The sequence below is a fragment of the Neomonachus schauinslandi genome, chromosome 9 (genome assembly GCF_002201575.2).
Source record: "Neomonachus schauinslandi chromosome 9, ASM220157v2, whole genome shotgun sequence".
Classification (NCBI taxonomy): domain Eukaryota; kingdom Metazoa; phylum Chordata; class Mammalia; order Carnivora; family Phocidae; genus Neomonachus; species Neomonachus schauinslandi.
The window spans coordinates 48,139,842-48,160,467 of NC_058411.1; the positions used below are offsets into that span (position 1 = coordinate 48,139,842).

At 40.6% G+C, this 20,626-nt stretch overlaps 2 protein-coding genes across 3 annotated transcripts; one reads left to right on the forward strand and one right to left on the reverse strand.

Moving 5' to 3' along the window:
- Positions 1-1,871: 1,871 nt before the first annotated feature.
- Positions 1,872-11,864, reverse strand: LRR1 (leucine rich repeat protein 1). Of its 2 annotated transcripts, XM_021701503.1 has the most exons (4): positions 11,614-11,864; positions 7,394-7,492; positions 5,420-6,141; positions 1,872-2,112 (listed from the first exon to the last, which is right to left on the reverse strand). In XM_021701503.1, the coding sequence occupies exons 1-4, from the start codon at positions 11,824-11,826 to the stop codon at positions 1,872-1,874; spliced, it is 1,275 nt and encodes a 424-aa protein (XP_021557178.1). In that variant the 5' UTR covers positions 11,827-11,864. The 2 variants fall into 2 exon arrangements, with proteins under 2 accessions (XP_021557178.1, XP_021557179.1); XM_021701504.2 differs by lacking the exon at positions 5,420-6,141 and having other exon boundaries at positions 1,941-2,112.
- Positions 11,865-18,398: 6,534 nt separating this feature from the next.
- RPS29 (ribosomal protein S29) lies at positions 18,399-20,211 on the forward strand. The gene is made up of 3 exons (XM_021701479.1): positions 18,399-18,562; positions 18,795-18,894; positions 20,082-20,211. The coding sequence occupies exons 1-3, from the start codon at positions 18,501-18,503 to the stop codon at positions 20,088-20,090; spliced, it is 171 nt and encodes a 56-aa protein (XP_021557154.1). The 5' UTR covers positions 18,399-18,500; the 3' UTR covers positions 20,091-20,211.
- The last annotated feature ends 415 nt before the right edge of the window (positions 20,212-20,626 follow it).

The window sequence follows — 20,626 nt, forward strand, 5'->3', positions numbered from 1 at the left end:
ATTTGTTGATGAAAAAAGTAACTTGGGGCACCTGAATGGCTGTCAGTAAGTGTCTGTCCTTGGCTCAGGTTATGATCCCAGGGTCCTGGGATCCAGCCAGTTTCTGGCTCCCTGTTCAGCGGGTAGTCTGTTTCTCCTTCCTCTGCCCCTCCGCCCCCTTGTGCACACTCTGTCTCTCAAATAAAATCTTAAAAAATAATAAAAACAACTTTTTCTACAAGAACATTTAAAAATCAGATACAAGTTAAATATGCCACAATACATTTTTAAAAGAACCATGTTTTTTAATGTAGTTACATAATATTTATCGGTAATCCCTCACCATTTTGAGTTTAGAAAATTCTAAGATGTTTTACTTAATTACAGAATTCTTGGTTTTAAAGAGTAAAAGTGAATTAACTTTAGAAGGCGTATAAAGCCTGGGCTTAAAATCTCTGATCTGGGTTCATGGTACCTCCTAGGGTAATTTGTGAGGATTAAATAAAATACTGTATGTAAAACACCTGGAACAAAGATGCAGCTAAATGACAGCTCTTTTTATTTAAGTCATTTTTGCATTATATATGATTTTTTTAAATGAAAAACTAAAAATTATATAGACATCTTTTGTGGGAAGAACTTAACTGACCACAAGAAATACAAATTTAAGGTCACCCAAGAATTACTCTGGACGAAAGAAACCACTCTGAGAAGAAAGTATGTTTTGGAGATCATATACATAAAGTTTTAATAAAAATCTTCTAACAGTTAAAACAGTATTTACTCAGGAATATTCGTAATTTCAGAAAAGAATAAAATGCTCCAAATAAATATTTTAGGACAGAGGAAGTAGTTAGTTACCCTAAACCATAAGAAATAGTCTTACACAGACTACCTGTAACTCCAGGCCCAAAACAGCAATGATATGCTAACACCTAAGAGGGTTTTCTCCAGTAACTTTTACTCTTTCACCTCCTTTGTTCCCAGAAACCAGTTATGAGGCTATTACAATGATCTAAAAAAGAGGCTGATCTGAAGGACCATGGGAATGAACAGAATGGAGCAGTTCTGATTCCATTTTCCACAATTCTTTCAAGCAGCTTCATTTTCCATTCCTTCGCCCTAATTCAAATCCTCATCATACTATAGCCGGTGTATTACCACTTTTTAAATTAAAAACATAAAAATATTGACTAAAATAATAAACAGAAAAAAGTACAACCTTCAAATACAGAATGTAGTCAGTAAAAAGTAGCAAATTTCTATACCTCCTACCCAACCCTAAAACCTTGTTCTAACTCTGAAAGTTAAAAAACTTAGAAATCACAACAAAGATGTGAGTAACATTATAAAACTTATAAAAGCTGAAGTCTGTTTATCCCAAAGCAACTCCAACTTTATGCTTGAATATAGAATTCCATATGTAGAATAATATACCTGAAAAACACAAAAAGGGGTATGCTTATGTAGTTTCATACCGAAGTTTTCACTAAAATTTAGACTTAGTCCTCCAAGATATATTTTCTACATACAGGAATTCAATTTCTTTAACCAAAATTCAAGAAGAAAATTGATAAGAAAATTCTATGACTGGAGTGATAGGGATCAGTATCTGTTTAACATTAAAAGATAATCCCACAACCCATTCTGGAAACACTAGGCTGAAATCAACACAAGTGCAATAAACTGATAAAAGTTTCCTCACAATAAAATTAAATAGGTTTTAATGAAATTAAGGTTTTACAGTCAAATGATTGAATATGTTAGAGTAACACCTTCTTCCCCTCAAGTACACGAAAGGCTTCCCTTTCTCCAGTTTGACACAGTTAAACCATAAATGAATCCCAAACTAATCTGTAAGTAAATGGAATTTCTTTTTGTGGTATCACCTATTACTTTAACATATCACAGGAATTTACATAACAGGCTAGAGAACAGAAGTAAGAGATAACAGGTGCTTCAGTACCACCCATATTATCTACTAAGACCACAGTGTGAGCCACAGAGTGTAGATTCATGGTAGTAGTTCCCTGAATAAAAGAGTTTAGACAGATTCTTCCGCAAACACAGGTTTTTGCAGTATCCAAATCTTGGCAAAGATGAAAAGGAATGATATGAGAGCCATATGGAATCCTATTGGAAAAAAAAGTTCAAAAAATATTTTTAAATACATTACTAGATTCAGGACTTCATGTATTAGGTCATGAATTACTGGACACTGAATTATAACCATGGAAAAATAAGATTACTCTATAAGTGACTCAGTATATTGTCCTCTCTTCCAGTTAAGAATGGGGAAAATATACTAAAAACACCATATGACATATTGTAAACCAAAGAGGAGCTATGCTACTCCACGAAGTATCTTTCAGCACTGTCACTTAATAGCAAAACCCATGGAATAGAATGAAAAGAGTCCTTTATGGATCTACACTGTATGACCAGTATAACATGATCGTTTAAAGGTACAGTTCTGTTATACAATTCTCATAATGGTAATGGGGAAATTACTAACTTCTGTGAAGAAAGATTTATGTAAATAAATCCAAATACTCTCCTAGGCATCCACTGTTGCAAAAGAGACTTTTAAACTGTGAAACAGATTTAAAACACATATTGTTTGGGGTATTTGTTTTACTTTACTAGCTGAGCAAGTAAGGCTGATCTCACCTTGCTTAAATCACTCACCCTCCTACTTAAAACTTCCAATGGTGCCCAGTGCAATTAAAATCAAGTCAAACTCTTTACCCTCATCTATGAGCCACTATAAGATGGTCTCTTGAGGTTGCCTGCCCATTGTCCAACTCCTTCCCCCAAATTCAACCATGCCCCAAGTCACTTTGGCTCCCACAGAGTCTATTCTTTGTTCTCTAATCCCTAGCCTAGGCTGGCACATAATAGGTGTTCAGATCTTTTTCAACAAATAAATAAAACCTACTCATAATTTAAACCGGGGTTCAGCAGCCCTTCTAGAACAAGTCTGAAAAGATGCATATCAAATAAAAAATAGTTTCCTTTTCATAAGGGATTAGGAACCAGCCTTGTCTGCAATTCATTTTTTTTCACATGTACTAATTTGTTGCTTGTATAAATAACAATTTTTTAAAAAAACTGTGCTAGGGGGACGCCTGGGTGGCTCAGTCAGTTAAGCTTCTGCCTTCGGCTCAGGTCATGATCCTGAGGTCCTGGAATGGAGTCCCGAATTGGGCTCCCTGCTCAGCTGGGAGCCTGCTTCTCCCTTTCCCTCTCCCTCTGCCTGCCGCTCCCCCTGTTTGTGTGCTCTCTCTCTGACAAATAAATAAATAAAATCTTAAAAAAAAAAACTGTGCTAGGAAGTGCCTACCACATGTTTATGTTAATCTCTTTCAGGCTGTTGGCTATAGCCTAAGGAAACAGGTTAACAGTTAAAAACTGTATTTTCTATCTTAACATAATTTAAATGCCCACATATTTTTCTAATAGACCATAACTTTGTTTGTAACCAGTAGTTAGGGCAATTTCTCATAGCTTTGGATCTGTATTCTTTTTATAACAAGTGGGCTAAAAACATGCAAAATTATACGTTAGTAAAAGTTAAGGTCACATTAAAAGAACCCATATCAGGAGAGGTCAAGTTTAAAAAACAATGTAAGTACTACAATGCTAAATCATTCAGCACTAACAAATTATTTTTCTACCTTCCCTATTATATCATATTTTGATCACCTATTTTTTCTTTCCACTTTTCTATGTTGGATGTCAGTCCTGAGCCAGCCACGTGCCCCTAATCATCAGAATTTTTAAAAGCTGCCCAGGTGACTCCAAATGTGAACTAAAGTTTGAGAATCACCACTTTAAACCAAGAGCTCTTAAATAAAAATGGTGAGGAGGGAGGATTGGATTGATTTCAGAATCCATGAGCATTATAAAGCTGTATGCAAAATTCTGTGTATTTTTCTAGGCCCATAATGTCTGTTTTTTATTTATTTATTTATTTATTTGAGAGAGAGAGAGAGAATGAGAGACAGAGAGCATGAGAGGGAGGAAGGTCAGAGGGAGAAGCAGACTCCCTGCTGAGCAGGGAGCCCGATGCGGGACTCGATCCTGTGACTCCAGGATCATGACCTGAGCCGAAGGCAGTCGCTTAACCAACTGAGCCACCCAGGCGCCCTGTTTTTTTTTTTTTTTTAGACCTTTTCCCCAATAAAAAACCAATCCTGTCTTTGAAATGTAGTCTTCCTACTATTTTATAGGCACTTGATAATAATTTGGTCTACATCTTAGTCTCCTGTATGAAAGATGCATGAACCAAATGAATAACTAGAGTTTGGTGTCTCATGAAACCAAGTGCAGTTAGTGTTCAAAGACAAGGGAAAGAGAACCAATAGCTATTGAGGCCTACTATATGCCAAATACTTTGGCATTACATTAGCTCCTTTATCTTCACAATTATGTTATATGGGTATTATTGTTCCTATTTCACAGATGAGAAAATTGAATCAAAGAGTAACTTGCTAAAGCCATACTAAGGGGTGAAGCCAGGAATCAAACTCAAGTCTGACTCCAAAGACCACACTTGATGGCTATGCCAGACTGTAGTTCTCAAACTTTAGAGTGCCTGGAAGCACTGATTAAAACACAGAGGGCTGGACCCACCCTCAGAATTTCTGATTCAATAGGTCTGTAGTGGAGTTGAAAACCTTGCATCTCTATCAAGTTCCTAGGTGATTCTGATACTGTTGGTCAGGGTACCACACTTTGAGAAACAATTGCCATTCATTAAGTATTAATTAAATGCCTAATATATGGTAGGAACAGGGGAATATCACATTTTAGACCCTGGGGAAACAGTGGGTAATAAGACAAAGTCCATGCCCTCATGGATCTTATATTCTAGTGGGGAAAACTGACAGAAAAACAATTGTTAAAAAAGATGTAATGCTGGGTAATAAATCCTATGACAAAAAAGTCAAGCAATGTAAGGGGGTGGGGGATCAAACTAAATAGAGTCAGGAAAGGCCTTTCTGGGTACCACTGGGGAAGAGAACTGGATGAAGTGAGAAAGAGAGCTATGGAACCTTCTGGAAGAAAAGCATTCCAGGGACGCCTGGGTGGCTCAGTTGGTTGAGCATCTGCCTTCGGCTCAGGTCATGATCCTAGGGTCCTGGAATCGAGTCCTGCATCAGGCTCCCTGCTCAGCGGGAGGCCTCCTTCTCCCTCTGCCTCTGTCGCTCTCCCTGCTTGGGCTCTCTGTCTCTTTCTCTCTGACAAATAAATAAAATCTTTAAAAAAAGAAAAGCATTCCAAGCAGAGGTAAGGAGCATCAAGGTCACTGCAGCAAGGGGTCAGTTTGTGCATAGCATTATAACTACGTTAAAGACTGTGACTATTACAATGAGGATGATGAGAATACTAGAATGCTAACAAAGATACCACATTTCATGACTATTAAAAGTCTTACCTATTACATAATACGGCTTGTGCAGAGGATTCCAATAAAGTTAATGGCGTTTGAAGCATTATAAGTGGAAGGACTTTTGGTTGTTCAAAAGTATTTCCAAAAAGATCCAAGTACTCAAGGGATAAATTTTTAAATTCACTAGGCAAAAAGGGAAGCTTATTTCGAGCTGCTGACAAAAAACGCAGTTTTGTCAACTGTCCCATCTTGAAAGGAAATCGAATCAATTCATTATCATCAAGTTTCAAATCTGTAAGTTCTCGGAGATGGCAAAACTGCACAGGGAGTGCCTTGATTTTGTTCTTGCTGAGATCCAAACTCCGAAGTGACGTCTGGAGTGTAGACTGACACAAGGCTACACTAAATGACTCCAAGTGATTGTCATTCAGGTTAAGTTCTTGAAGATGGATGAGGTCTCCAACTGTAGCAGGAAGCTTTTTTATATGGTTGTGACTCAAGTCTAATTTCCTTAGGTTTCTTAAGCAAAGCATACGCATATCAATTCGGACAAGCCCACAATAAGAAGTCTGAAGATGTTCCAGAGAATATGGGAAGTTCTTGCTTAGAGGATAGTCCTTTTTGGATGTGATAACCATTTTAGTTTTCAATTTTTCAAATTCTGAAGTCTTCACTGGTGTGAAGGTTGAAAGTGGTACTTCAATATCACAACCTCTATGAGCCAGTCTCACAGCTGAAAGGAAACTCTTTAAACTGCTGGAATTGGCCTGAATAAATAAAAATAAGTCGTACAATTATAAACTCCATTTTAGATAATACATGCATGCTAATGCATCCTATAACAACTTCTGTAAAGTTATACATGCAAAATGGTGCAATCATTTCTTGAAAATGGCTGTAAAAATAAATTTTTTAGTATTTTATTTTGACTAAAATTCAATATAGATATAAAAACTGAAAATTTTTGAAAAAAGATTATGTTGAAAGACACACTCTAAATAAAACCATTCAAAGGGGAACCAAAAGAGCATAAAATAAGACGAGAAAGCATGAAAAGATTCCACTTAAGACTTGGGTTTGGGGCGCCTGGCTGGCTCAGTTCTTAAGCGGCTGCCTTCGGCTCAGGTCATGGTCCCAGGGTCCTGGGATCGAGCCCTGCATTGGGCTCCCTGCTCGGCGGGGAGCCTGCTTCTCCCTCTGCCTGCTGCTCCCCCTACTTGTGCTCTCTCTCTGTCAAATAGATAAATAAAATCTTAAAAAAAAAAAGATGGGTTTAAGATGAACTGAGACAGGGCACCTGGCTGGCTCATTTGATGAAGCCTGCAGCTCTTGACCTTGGGGTTGTGGGTTCAAGCCCCACATTGGGTGTAGAGATTACTTAAAGATAAAATCTTTAGGGGTGCCTGGGTAGCTTAAGTCCGTTAAGCATCTGACTCTTGGTTTTGGCTCAGGTCGTGATCTCAGGGTCACGAGATCAAGCCCCACATGGGCCTCCGAACTCAGCTTGGAGTCTGTTTGAGATTCTCTCTTCCTCTCTCTCTGCCCTTCCTGCTAGTGCTCTCTCTAAAATAAATAAGTAAATCTTTAAAGAAAAATTTATTTTAATGGCTTAAGTATTTTCTAAAATGATAATAATAAACGAAATACCCCCCAAATTTTCCTAATTGCATTTTATCTTCTTTTTTTACACCAAATTTAGATTTGCAACCTGATTATGTTGGCAAAATGTAGACTTGTGCCACTGGCCTGATAAGAGTTCCCCTCTAAGAACACTCTAAGGCTCTCTGGAGCACAGAAATAAGTCATTCTCCTTCCTCCCCATCCTGCATAGCCGTACTAGGCTCTCTGCACCTTCAGAGCTGGGCCAGCATGCCAGAGAAGCTGCCATTGCTTCTTCAAACACATCTGCCAAGTGTCCATCCCTATTCAGCTAAGTGGGATATCAGGATGCTCAAATAGCCTCTTCTATAAAGAAGATACAGCCAACCAACCTAACCATTAATGTTTTTCATACCATACCTTACTTAGACAGATATCCACAGGAGGCTCCTTTAACCGAACAGTAGCTTTCCCCTCATCCATAAATTTGGTGAAGAATTGCTCAATGTTCTCCTTTAGCTGTTTAAAACCAATGAGAAAAAAAGGACAAAACCAGGTATTGCTATTCAATAATATTTATTACATCTAGAAAGTGCCAGTCACTTTGCCAGGCTTTTAATCAAGTCTGGGTGTTTTGTGGTTTTAAGTTTTAGTTTTAATTTCATTGTTTTTTCTTTTTCTAGCATTTGGGTAGCTACATTTCTTATCTACCTTCTGGTAGATATTACTGTTTTATCAGCCCAGTAACCCTTTCCTGTTAATCCCGTTTGGGAGAAGGCTCCTCTTCTCCCATTCCAACTATGTGACCGTAGTAGGAGCTGCCAATAGTAGTTACTTGCCTTCTTAACTTCAGTCCATTAGTCTCGAGTGGACACACCTCCCACAGGATTATAAACTCCATGAAAGCAGGAATCTTGTTTCCTTTGTTCACTACTGTATCCACGGAACCAAAACAGTGACCGACACATAACAGGTGCTCAAAAACTTTTTTTTTTTTTTTAAAGATTTTTATTTATTTTTTGACAGAGAGAGAGACAGCGAGAGAGGGAACGTAAGCAGGGGGAGCCGGAGAGGAAGAAGCAGGCTTCCCGCCGAGCAGGGAGTCAGATGCAGGGCTCGATCCCAGGACCCTGGGATCATGACCTGAGCCGAAGGCAGACGCTTAACGACTGAGCCACCCAGGCGCCCCATGTGCTCAAAAACTTTTAATGACAAATGTTGCTTTGGCTTTAGACTTCAACAGCTATTTGCTGAGAAGCCACTCTGTACCAGGTACTATGACAGGGGGCTTGAAACAATAGTAGTGAATAAAACCAACATGGTAATTACATTTATAAAGTTTATAAAGTTGTCAGTCTGATGAAAGACAATTATTAAATAAGTAATTACAAGCAACAAATATTAAGATAAGGGAAGTACAGATTGCTCTAAGACCTTATATAGCAAAGGAATCTTACCTGGTCTAGGGAAAAGAAGGTGACCTTAAAGGTGAGAACTGAAGGATCAGGAGATGTTGGGCAAGTGAAGATACTGGGGAAAGAGAGGGAATAGTACACCGATAAGGAAAAATGTATGCAAAGCCTTGAAGGCAAGAGAGTTCGGAAACTGTGAGGAGCTGAAAGTTCAGTATGGCTAAAGGATTCAGTGAAGAGGCAAGTGAACCTGGACAGGTAGAGGCTGAATGGTGGAATACTTTGTAAACCATGTCAAGAATTTTGGGGCGCCTGTGTGGCTCAGTTGGTTGAGCGACTGCCTTTGGCTCAGGTCATGATCTTGGACTCCCTGGATTGAGTCCCGCATTGGGCTCCCTGCTCAGTGGGGAGTCTGCTTCTCCCTCTGACCCTCCCCCTCCATGCTCTCTCTCATTCTCTCTCTCTCAAATAAATAAATAGAATATTAAAAAAAAAAAAAAAAGAATTTTGGATTTTATTCTGCAAATGATATCCACTGAATGACTTGAAGCTGGGAACACAGATCTTCATTTTGCTAAGTTCCCTTTAACCACAGTGTAAGGGGCACCTGGGTGGCTTAGTTGGTTGGGCGTCTGCCTTTGGCTCGGGTCTTGATCTCAGGGTCCTGGGATCAAGCCCTGTGTCAGGCTCCCTGCTCAGCGGGGAGCCTGCTTCCCTCCTTCTCTGTCAAATAAATAAAATCTTAAAAACAACAACAACAAAAAGCACAGTGTAAGAATGAACTTTGGGGGAGGGGAGATTGGGATGGGGCTGGGTAGAGATAGGAGTACCTTTTAAGAGACTAGCCAAGCAAGGGGTAATGGTGGCTTAGACTGCATGGGGATGGAAGGAGATATGAAAATCTGAAAGATACCTAGGAGGTAGAATTGAAAGGATTCAATATTTTATTAGATACGGGAATGCAAAAGCTTTAAGGTTTCTGGATAGAACAGAGCACTATTTTTTTTTAAAGATTTTTATTTATCTAGGGGCGCCTGGGTGGCTCAGTCGTTAAGCGTCTGCCTTCGGCTCAGGTCATGATCACAGGGTCCTGGGATCGAGTCCCGCATCGGGCTCCCTGCTCAGCCAGGAGCCTGACTCAGGGCTTGATCCCAGGACTCCGGGATCATTACCTGAGCCAAAGGCATATGCTCAACCAACTGTGCCACCCAGGCACCCCAAGAGCAGAGCACTATTTAATGAGTTGCAGAACACCATCAGAAAAGCAAATTTAGGGGTGGCAAAGAAAATTAATTTTTAGATATCTTAGTTTGAAATGCTACAACACATCTAAGTGAAGATTTCCAATTGATGAGATTCAAGTTGGAAATTAAGGGAGAGGACTAGCTAAAGATACAGATTTGGAAATCACAGTGAGATGGGCAGTAGGTGAACCATGGAATGGAAAAGTTGGTGTAAGAAAGATCCCCAAGGTTCTGCCACACTTAGCACTAATACCTAGTCTTCAGGACCCAGGACCAACACCACTTTAATTCATCCAACAAATGTTTACTGAGCACCTACTATGTCCCAAGCCCTGTGCCACCATCTCTTCTACAAAACCTTTCTCGGGCGCCTGGGTGGCTCAGTCGGTTAAGTGCCTGCCTTCGGCTCTGGTCATGATCTCAGGGTCCTGGGATTGAGTCCCGCATCGGGCTCCCTGCTCAGCAGGGAGACTGCTTGTCCCTCTCCGTCTGCCCTGCTCATGCTCTCTCTTAAATAAAAATAAATAAAATCTTAAAAAAAAAAAACACCAACTTTTTCAAGCCTCTGTAATCAAATCCATTTTGCTTTTTGATACTATACTATTCTACTTCTACCTTTATTATAGCATTTATCATAGCCCACCTTCTATTGCAAGCACTGGTTTCTATTTCTTCCTTTCTAGTCTTGGAAGGATAGTGACTAAATCAAGTTTATCTCCCACAGCATCTAGCACTGCATCTTGCACACAGTAAACCTTCAACTCGCAGTTCACAATAAACTTTTGATTAGGATTACCACCTACAATTATTAGTGCACCTTAAGTTTTAAGGAAGAGATCATTACAGACTTTTTAAAAATAGACAATACTTGAGCTGGGCATGAAAGAGGTTTGGGGGAAGACAATGGTGAAGAGGAGACAATTCTTGTTATGAGTTGGCTTCTGTCACCTTACAGTTTTCTAACCTATAAAATGTTGAGTGATTGCTTAAGTCTTTTCAAGGTGAAAGATTATATGAGTTGATTCCATGAAGAGGAAGAAATTACTTACACTTTCAACTGTCTATATCAATTATCAAGTGTCTCTGAATGAGATGTAATAAACCCTTCCGTCAACTAAGAGTATTCACTGTGGAGTACAACACTATGAGGTCAATAATCCCAGAAACTGTATAAAATCCAGACAAGAGTCTGATGCAAGGGTGGGAGATGAGTTGCCCCCTCAACTTTATTTATAGTAGACACAAGGGTATTCCAGTCATTTTGACAAAATAACATAGTGCCCTGTAAAATGAGGAAAAAAGAATTTTATAAAACTTGTGTTTTGAAAATTCTATTTCAACTTTCAACTGTTTTTAGAGTTTACTACTGCTATGCAGAGGAGAAAAAGCCCTGGCCCTAGAAAATCAAGTCTTAGGAAATTAAACATTTAAGGAGAAAAAAGAAAGAGAGAGAGAGAGATGCAGTAACCAATAACATTAATAAAAATATCAAGATGCAACACAAAGCTTTACTGCTTTACTACTGTACTAATCTGGTCTAACGACCTTGGATACTATTCATCAGAACTTAAAGCCTTAAAAAAAAAAAAAGCTAGCGAAAACACTGTGGGAGAAAAAAACTTATTGAACGAAAGTGCAATTATTTTACTGGTCCCCCAAACTGGAATGCTGTTTCATTTAAAGTTTAGTTTCACGCAGGCCGAGTTTCCAGAGGCTTTAAAAGGGCAGGGTTACTATCTACTACTAAACAGAAAGGGTGTCAATTTAAAGCCAAAGAAATGGGAAAGAAAAACAAGAAGAAGGTGCCCTCTCAAAAGCTTTCCTCTTTCGGGCCCACAGGGAGACGCCCAGAACTCGGGAGTGGTGGGGCTCAGATATCCGCCCCCAGGACAGGCTCCAGCCTCTGGAACGGGCGAGCAAGCGAGAGCCGAAGGGGAAGAGCTCATGGCCAACTCCCGAGGCAGGGCCGGTTCGGTCCACGCACCTCATAGCGGGTCCCGCGCTTGTCCTTCAGGGTGGAGATGAGCAGGCAGGGGGGGTGCGGGCCGCCTCGATCGCCCCGAGCCCCAGCCCGAGGCTGACTCCTGGGCGTCTGCTGACAGAGGCTCAACACCGCCCGGACACCCTTACCCCGGTTCCTCATTCCCAGAGCCGGCAAATGTCGACTGACTACCTCGACCTCACAGTGCAGCTTCATTTCGCCCGAGCAGCGATAGCCAAGTCCACAACTCTGCTTTGAAACTGTCCCCTTCCCGCCGCGCCGCGCCGCCGCCGGGGTCCTGGAGCGCGCGGGCTGTCCCCGGATCTGCCTGCCTGCTCGGCGTGACAACAGCTCGGGTTTTCTCAGAACAGCGGCTCTATAAGTCTGCGGGGGCGACGGCCTTCCCTTTCACTTGCAGGGTCGAGTCCTCACTGTGGCTGCCGGTCGGCGGAGCGCGGATACCGGCCGCCTGAGAACTCGGCTCGCGCCTCCCGATGCCGGCGACTGTCGAAGGCGCAACGTCCTATCCCAGGAACGCTTGCGGCTGGCGGCGCAGGTGGTTATTGTTTGGGGCGGAGTTCTAGTTTCCGCTGTTGACACTTAACGGGTTTCTGCACTTGTTGGGTCGTTGAGTTTCCCAAAGCGAAGCGGGTGCCCCTCTGTTAAAGGGAAGGTCTCTTTACCTACATAGCTTCGGAACTTGGGACTTTACGGGTTGCCCATTGCCAGCCAGGGCGCGGCATTTCCCGGAGCTGATGGATTGGTGTTTGTTTTGTTTTTGGTGGCTCCCCTCCGGAGGCAACACCTGTCACGTCAGAACTGAATTTGATAGGACAATATTTGACTTGGCAATTTCTGTCGAACAAATGCCCACTTTGTAACCGCTACTAGGTTGGATGGAGTCACTGGCTTAACTGCATCTGACACTTGGAAAGACCGTCCAGACCCCATATGCCCTTCGGACTCCTTATTACATTTATTAATGGAGGGCCAGGCCGTAGGTGGGGCGAGGGAGGTGCTCTCAAGGACCTAGTCTTGTCTCCTTAAATTTTGTGCCCTAGGCGCCTCTCTCACCTCACCCTAGTCCCGGCCTTTTATTAAACGTTCATTTCATTTGAGCTGTACTTTAGCAAATTTACAGAAATACCGATTTTCAATTCAATTGTGACAATATAATGATTTATCCTTAAGTGAGCATCCGTGTATACAGCATGTTGAACCTAAAGTGTTCTCTGTTGATTCTAATTCTGAAAAACGTAATTGGTTCTTAAAAATCAGTGATTAATGGGGCGCCTGGGTGGCTCAGTCGTTAAGCGTCTGCCTTTCGCTCGGGTCATGATCCCGGGGTCCTGGGATCGAGCCCCGTATCGGGCTCCCTGCTCCGCTGGAGGCCTGCTTCTCCCTCTCCCACTCCCCCTGCTTGTGTTCCCTCTCTCGCTGTGTCTCTTTCTGTCAAATAAATTAAAAAAAAAAATCAGTGATTAATAAAGCACTACTTTTTCCCCCCTATTTACTCTTCTTGCATGTAGAGCAGGAAAACAGGACTCCACATTTAGCAACAGTTTATCTCATGGCCAGAGGGAAACAAGACTAAACTAAAACAACACCTTAGAGTTTTCAAAGACAGACTTTATAGGGATTACCCACTTTTGTTCTTTGAGTTCTTTGAGTAAAACAAAATAATAAAACATCAGCCTAAATCATGACAGGTACATCAAATATACTCTGAAATTCCAGGGACAGTTGGGAGCTGGGAAAATCTTAAATGTGTAAACTGATGTAATTTTAATTAGAATAGAAATGTACAAAAACCAAGAATACAACAATAACAAAGCCTCAACCTTCTATTTGGTGTTACCTGGGTTACTGAAGCACAGATTCAGTGATCAGATGTTAAATAATCTAAATATATGAAAGTTACTTAACAGCTCCGAGGTGATTTTAGAGTAGAACAATGGTGTTGATTTAGTTTTTGAATGTTGTTGTTGGTGATGGGATCTGGAGTCCACCGCCAAGAAAGAATTCTTGAGAGGTCTTCCATGCAAAATGGTGGTTTTATTAAACTGTGGGGACAGGCCCCATGGGCAGAAAGAGCTGCCTCAGCAGATACCTGCTGCTCCCCACTGCCCCAGGATTATGAGGAGCAAGTGATTATATACCTTGGGGTTAGGGGAAGTAAAGATAAGGGAGGTTCCAAAAGGACTTTCATATGTTAAAGAAGACTCAAGATCCCAGAAGAATGTTACAATCTGCCTATCTCAAGTATTTGTCAATGGGCTGTCGGTTATAAGGAGATTTAATTTTATCTACATTTCCTTTTGCCTTTGTTCCCCACATCATGTGCACGGCCAAAAACTTATCTTCCTAATTGCCAGATTCTCAAAGATGTGTGCTTCCCAAAATATATAAATAAGATTATCTTATTAAGATCACATAAAATAATATTGGACTGAAAGTAAAATAAACATATATCAGTTTTTGAGATCTCATCTCTCTCCCTACCCCCCAGCTTCCCCTTAGATTCCCCATTTTTAATGACTGACATATTTGGATATGGCATGTATTTTGGTCTTTCTGGACTGTTTATGCAGCAAAAGATTCTTTAGGGGTGCCTGGCTGACTCAGTTGGTGGAACATGGGACTCTTGATCTCAGGGTAGTAAGTTTGAGCCCCACATTGGGTGTAGAGATTATAAAAAAAAAAATTCTTTGATTACCCATCCACACTTCTGTCTTTACGGCCATACAAATAAAGTCTGCCTGTTGATCTCCTCTACCCTTAATTACCTCAAGCTAGTTTGAATTGCAGACTGACTGAACATGGAAATACAAGGCATTTTAAAGTGGGCTACAGTTTTTAACAAAAGGAATCAAAGAAATGACATCTAGATTAGTTTTCCTTCTGTAAAATTGGTTCCTCTTCTTCCTGGCCTACATACTACACTTATTCCCTCCCCTCTGTTTTCTTCATACTAATTGATCCTGTTCATCTTTCAAAACCCAGTTCAGTTTCCACTAGCTATCTTTAACAACTTATTCTTCTTTTTTGGGGTTTGAAAATTCAATTGCACTTAAAATTACCTTTCGTTTCCTTTATTTTCCTGGGTTTCTGGTGCATACAGGATCCAACAATTAATTCATTGAATCTCTGATTTCCGCCTTCATTTGTACCTGTAGTAAACTTTACTCACTTAGGTTTGTGGCTCACTTGGGTTCAAACTAGTAAATCATAGTCACATCATATTATTAAACAGTGAGGTCATAATCTATGGACAGTGTAGATTTGTCTTCCCTAGCACATTGGGACCAGATCTTAGATTTGGTTTTTTAAATCATAAACTTCATTAAATTAAAAAAAGCTAAATAGTTAACAAACATACACTTAAGCATTAGACCTATATAGTGCTACCTTGCCCCTGTTGATGCTCCTTAATTAGATCTTATAAGTTGTGTTTCCACAATGATTTCCTAATTAATATCCACCTTTCCCTTGTTAGTGCTACCATGTCAGTTGAGAGCTGCATTACTTCCCTCCAGAACTATTCCTAAACTTACCAGGTCTTCTTACTTCAATACTTATTCATTCATTTAATATTTATAGTGTTCTTGATGTATGCCAGCCCCTATTTTAGATGTTTAGAAGGCAGAGATGATTTTGCAGTGTTAGGAGAGATGTTATACTACAATGGGATAAATGTCAGACATTAGAGGAGTATAAAGTAGCCAGATGATGAAAAGAATTTGTTTGCTAAACCAGGGCCTTTGAACTTTAGCCTGAAAGTACTGGGAAACGTTGAAAAATTTCAACAGAGGATAAAATTCACACCTATTTAGGAAAGGTTACTGTGGTCAGTAAAGAGATTACTTTGGAGGTAGAGCAAGTCTAGAGGCAGGGATCAGCTAAAAGTCTAATGCAATGATCCACCATCTACACTGCTGCCACATTAAATCCTTTTAAAGAGTCTCCTGTCATAGAATCTGAACTTTGAGAGCTGAGACATAGTTTACAGATATTCCAGTTCGATTCTTTCATTTTTCACAAAGGGAATAGAGGCTGAAAAGAGTAAAGGGATTTGCTCATGACCTCTAGATAGTCAGTGTTACAACTAATAGTGCTAGAACTCAAGGTTGCAATCAACTTCTTCCAAACTCCTGATCATGTTGATACTTTGACCTCTCCCCATAAATCACAAATGTTCTTAATGGCATCTAGAATAGTGAATCCTTTCCAGGAGGTTTTCAATTTACTTTCCCCAGATCCAATGGAGGAATTGTTATATATGGCTGCCATAGCCTTACAAAACAGATTTCTTAAATAAAAGGACTTGAAAGTTGAAATGATTCCTTTGATCCATGGGCTGCAGAATGAATGTTGTGTTAGCAGGCATGAAAATAACATTAATCTCATTGTACCTCTCCATCAGAGCTCTTGGGTGACCAGGGGTATTTTCAATGAACAGTCATATTTTGAAAGGAATCCTTTTTTCTGAGCATAGGTCTCAACGGTGGGCTTAAAATATTTAGTAAACCATGTTCTAAATGGATATGCTGTCATCTAGGCTTTGTTGTTCCATTTATAGAGCACAGGCAGAATAGATTTAGTGCAATTCTTTTTTTAAAGATTTTATTTATTTATTTGAGAGAGAGCACATGAGAGGGGGGAAGGTCAGAGGGAGAAGCAGACTCCCTGCCGAGCAGGGAGCCTGATGCGGGACTCGATGCGGGACTCGATGCGGGACTCGATCCAGGGACTCGATCCAGGGACTCGATCCAGGGACTCCAGGATCATGACCTGAGCTGAAGCCAGTTGCTTAACCAACTGAACCACCCAGGCGCCCCAGATTTAGTGTAATTCTTAAAGGCTCTAGGATTTTTGGAATGGCCAGTGAGCATTGGTTTCAACATTAAGAACTACTTGAATATCAAGATAGGTTTAACAGATTATTCAAGTGTAATAATTGTTTCTTGTTTGTCCTTTTCCTTTTTGCTTTTAAATGAGTTCACATTTCTTTAGGCCCAAAGGATTCTATATCAAAGTGTTGAAATATTTATGGATTTGATCTCAGAACCATTGTAATCTTTTAAAAATTATGTACACAAGCTAGGAAAGGTCTGAGAAGCCTGTAGGTGGGGAAATGTTAGATTAACTTTTGAGAGGCACATGAATTTTGGGAACTACACATCAATGACTGATATAAATTCTAGGAAAACTGTGGAAGTTTGACATTGGACCCTCTACAATCAGGCTTTATGATAAAATACGTTTGTTTTATCTATCACTAAGGTTTTTGTGCATCCTCAACTCTAGTTATACAAGATTGTTCACCTTCCACAACTCCATTCTTTGGCTCAAACTCTTTTTGTCACCAGGCCTTCCATCTAGTGCTGCCTGTAGAAATCCCACTCTTCAAGGCTTACTTCAACGGCATCTTAAATATACGTCAAGCTGGAATTAATTTCTCTCTTTTTTGCTCCTCTTGTACACCATGAGTACATCCATCATAAGACACAGAATCTTTGCTTACTTAGTCGCATACAGGTCATTAAGTCACACAAGTTGAAACTGGAAGGAAGGGCTCTTTAAGATAATCCTATTTTCTTCCTTATATCTGCAAGTTTTAAGAACAGGAATCAAGTCACATCTGGTTTTTTAATTTCTGACTTGCCTTCTTCCTTCATCATGCACCAAAATCCCTAATTTAATGATTGGGAAGGGCACCCCCTCCAGAATCCTGAAATAGCATACCTCAAGGAGTTTTAATATAAGAATTAATGTGTAAAATTTTATTGGATTATTTCACTCTGTGGTACATTTTGTAGATCTAGTTAAAGCTTTGATTTTGGAACCATGTACAGTTTTAGGTTTATCTAGAGACATCATAAACGTCCATATGGAATTTAGACATCTTTCAACGGATTATCAGATGGCATTTGTTTTTTAGTAGTTGTAACCAAATCATCCCGTCAAAGCAACATACATATGCAACTTGTTTCTCACTAATATTCAACTACATTTAAATATCAAATACAGTAAGTCTCTCATTTTTCTTGATTATTGTAGGTGTATCTCTAAAAGTGTGCCCCTCAATTAAAAAACGAGAAAACGGCTTTGAAAACGCATTCTGTTTAACAAAAGAGAAACTCCTACTGTTGACTCTTAATTATTACAGCTGACTCTAAGTTATTTTATTAATTTATCCCAGCAGGTGTCAGTGCTGAGTCGAGGCAAAATCCTTTTTCCAAGTGTAAAATTTTAATTTAAAAAATGTGAATGGGTCCGGCGATGAAAAAAGATAATTATATCACCGATTTATCTATTTCTTAGGAGTTCAAAATTCATTCCTTGGGGCTTCAAAAGAGACGGGGTCTCGCTATGTTGCCCAGGCTGGAGTGCAGTGGCTATTCACAGGCGCGATCCCACTACTGATCAGCACGGGAGTTTTGACCTGCTCCGTTTCCGACCTGGGCCGGTTCACCCCTCCTTAGGCAACCTGGTGGTCCCCCGCTCCCGGGAGGTCACCATATTGATGCCGAACTTAGTGCGGACACCCGATCGGCATAGCGCACTACAGCCCAGAACTCCTGGGCTCAAGCGATCCTCCTGCCTCAGCCTCCCGAGTAGCTGGGACTACAGGCGCGCGCCACCGCGCCCGGCGCTCGGGAGTAGCGCAAGTTGACACTAGAGGCTGAGCTGCGGTGACGTCATCAGCTGTGCCGGCCTAGAGTGTTTCCAAGACCGCTCGATTCACTCCCTCGAAACCGCGTAGTCCCACAGCGTTCGCGTCATTTGTCAGCACTGCATTCTGGGTAAACCGTGTCTCAAAAATTTTTTGAAGAGCGCATGCGTTCGCTAGCTCCTTCCTTTTGCCTCGTTGCATCCGAGAGAGCAAGATGGGTCACCAGCAGCTGTACTGGAGCCATCCGAGGAAATTTGGCCAGGGTTCCCGTTCTTGGTGAGAAACAGAATGTGGTTTCAGGGAAGGGTTGTACTGGTTTGTGGCGCGGCCGGAACTCATGGAGAGGAGCCCGCGGCGGCGCGTGGGGGTAGACCGGTTCTGGAGCTGTGACTGCCGCCATTACGGGCCTCTGACGGGTCGAGGAAGACCCGCGGTGAGGGTGGTAGCCCGCGAGTGCAGAATCCTTCCATTTCTGCGGCCTGCAGTAACGCCATCTCTCTTCTTACAGCCGCGTCTGCTCAAACCGGCACGGTCTGATCCGGAAATACGGCCTCAATATGTGCCGCCAGTGTTTCCGTCAGTACGCGAAGGACATAGGCTTCATTAAGGTACGCGGCCGCGGATGCCTTCTCCGGGTTGTGTGTGTGCGCGGGGAAAGTTCAGATATTTCCTTATTTTGAGCTTTCGACCAACACCGTTTTCCTCTGTCTTAGTTGTTAGCAGGGCTTTTTGGGGTGTCGGACGCCACTGTTAAAGAGCTTTGGCAGGGTAATGGGATAGATTTACAGTCTAACCCCTTTTTATCAGTGTCCGTCAGTTTTAGAAAACACTGGAAATTAAGTTTAGATCTCTTTAATCGTATCTAGACATTTTCCAGCAAAATACATGTGTTGGCTAGTGCCCGAGTTGTGGGATAGCATCATATACTGGCATGAGCTTGAGGATGATTGGGGCCAGATAGACCTTCTTAGGATTCAGATAGAAATCTATTTAATAATAGTTCAGTGACTTTAGTCCAGTCACATGAAGTTCCGTTTCTGCCTGAGAAAAATAAATGGCAGGGTTGTTGCAAATCTCTATATGTGGAGCTGTCTTGACTCCTAAAAATCAGTTAAGTGCTAGAGTGTTTTCTTCCCCCTATGGTGAAAACTACCGCTTTCTTGGTCCTTTGAGATACAGTTGCTGGGGTTAAAGTATGATCTCTGGTAGACACAAAGTATCTTAAGCTTAGACTTTTAGTTTTGACCAGATACTTAGCAAGTATATGCTTGTTACAATGTGGAAGTTCATAAATCTCATTCAGTGGGATGGGAGGTGTTGATCAATGTATCAGTGATGAGAATGGACTCAGGCTCTTGAGCTATTAACTTTGTGTCCCCAGTTTCTCAGAGGTTAAGATTAAATGAATTAATTTATGAACGGTCCCTATAGTAGTGTCTGTCACATATTGAATACCAAAGTATTAGCTGTGTAGTTACCTACTTAACCAGCCTGAGGTTTTGGTAAAGATTATTTTATGTAGTAGTGTCTTTCTAGTGGGGAATTCTTTGAGGGAAGAAGTGAATGCTAATGCTAAAGTTTACAATTTTAAATTGTTGTGGTTTGTGGACTAGCTTGTTGTAAGCATTCAGTAAATATTTTAAGCTATTTAGAGCTTGGTAGCTGGTTTGGGTAGGTCAGATTTCCAGTTTTAAACCTCATTCTTCCGTAATAAGAACCAGTGTTTGTGAGAATAAAATGGGTATTTAAACATTTTGAATTAATACATTTCTTGTCGGTTTTTTTTTCTTTTCAGTTGGATTAAGTGAACTTCCTTGAATTGGTCATCCAGGATAACCTACCTTAACTGCGGATACCCAAGATACCTACTTTAATGCTAACACATTGTACATAAAATAAAAATGCTTCAATTATGAGTGCTTTAATGTGAATGGAATGGTCAATTGATTATAGGAATCTCCTTTTTAAAATGTACTATTTTCTCAACAGTTCATCTTCAACATGTGGCTTAATTTCCTTCAGTTATATAAAAGTATTCATGCTGAACTCTGATAAAAATGCCAGTGTTGTTTTATATTTCAAAAAAACCTTCTTTATTACATAAAGTGACTTCTATATAGGAGCATCTATAGCATTTAACTTGAGACAACTGTCTCATAAGTAATTGACTTGCTACAGTGAGCTAGGCAATAGAAGTAAAATTGTTGAGATACGTTTTTTTGAAAAAAGATATCACTGAAACCTTGGCATTGCCCAGAGGCGGGAAGATAGCAGTCCTAGCTTTTGGGGTAATTCACAGATAAAATATTGTAAGTTTCTCAAATGTTTGTATGTGGAAGG

What these genes read in the sequence shown, in the direction of transcription:
- LRR1 (XM_021701503.1), bottom strand. Translation starts at nt 11,826, where the DNA reads ATGAAGCTGCACTGTGAGGTCGAGGTAGTCAGTCGACATTTGCCGGCT. An exon ending in AGCGCGGGACCCGCTATGAG is followed by an intron (nt 7,493 to 11,613) that starts GTGCGTGGACCG and finishes GGTTTTAAACAG; the next exon opens with CTAAAGGAGAACATTGAGCA. An exon ending in CAAGCCGTATTATGTAATAG is followed by an intron (nt 2,113 to 5,419) that starts GTAAGACTTTTA and finishes TTTTTCCAATAG; the next exon opens with GATTCCATATGGCTCTCATA.
- RPS29 (XM_021701479.1), top strand. Translation starts at nt 18,501, where the DNA reads ATGGGTCACCAGCAGCTGTACTGGAGCCATCCGAGGAAATTTGGCCAG. An exon ending in GGCCAGGGTTCCCGTTCTTG is followed by an intron (nt 18,563 to 18,794) that starts GTGAGAAACAGA and finishes CTCTTCTTACAG; the next exon opens with CCGCGTCTGCTCAAACCGGC.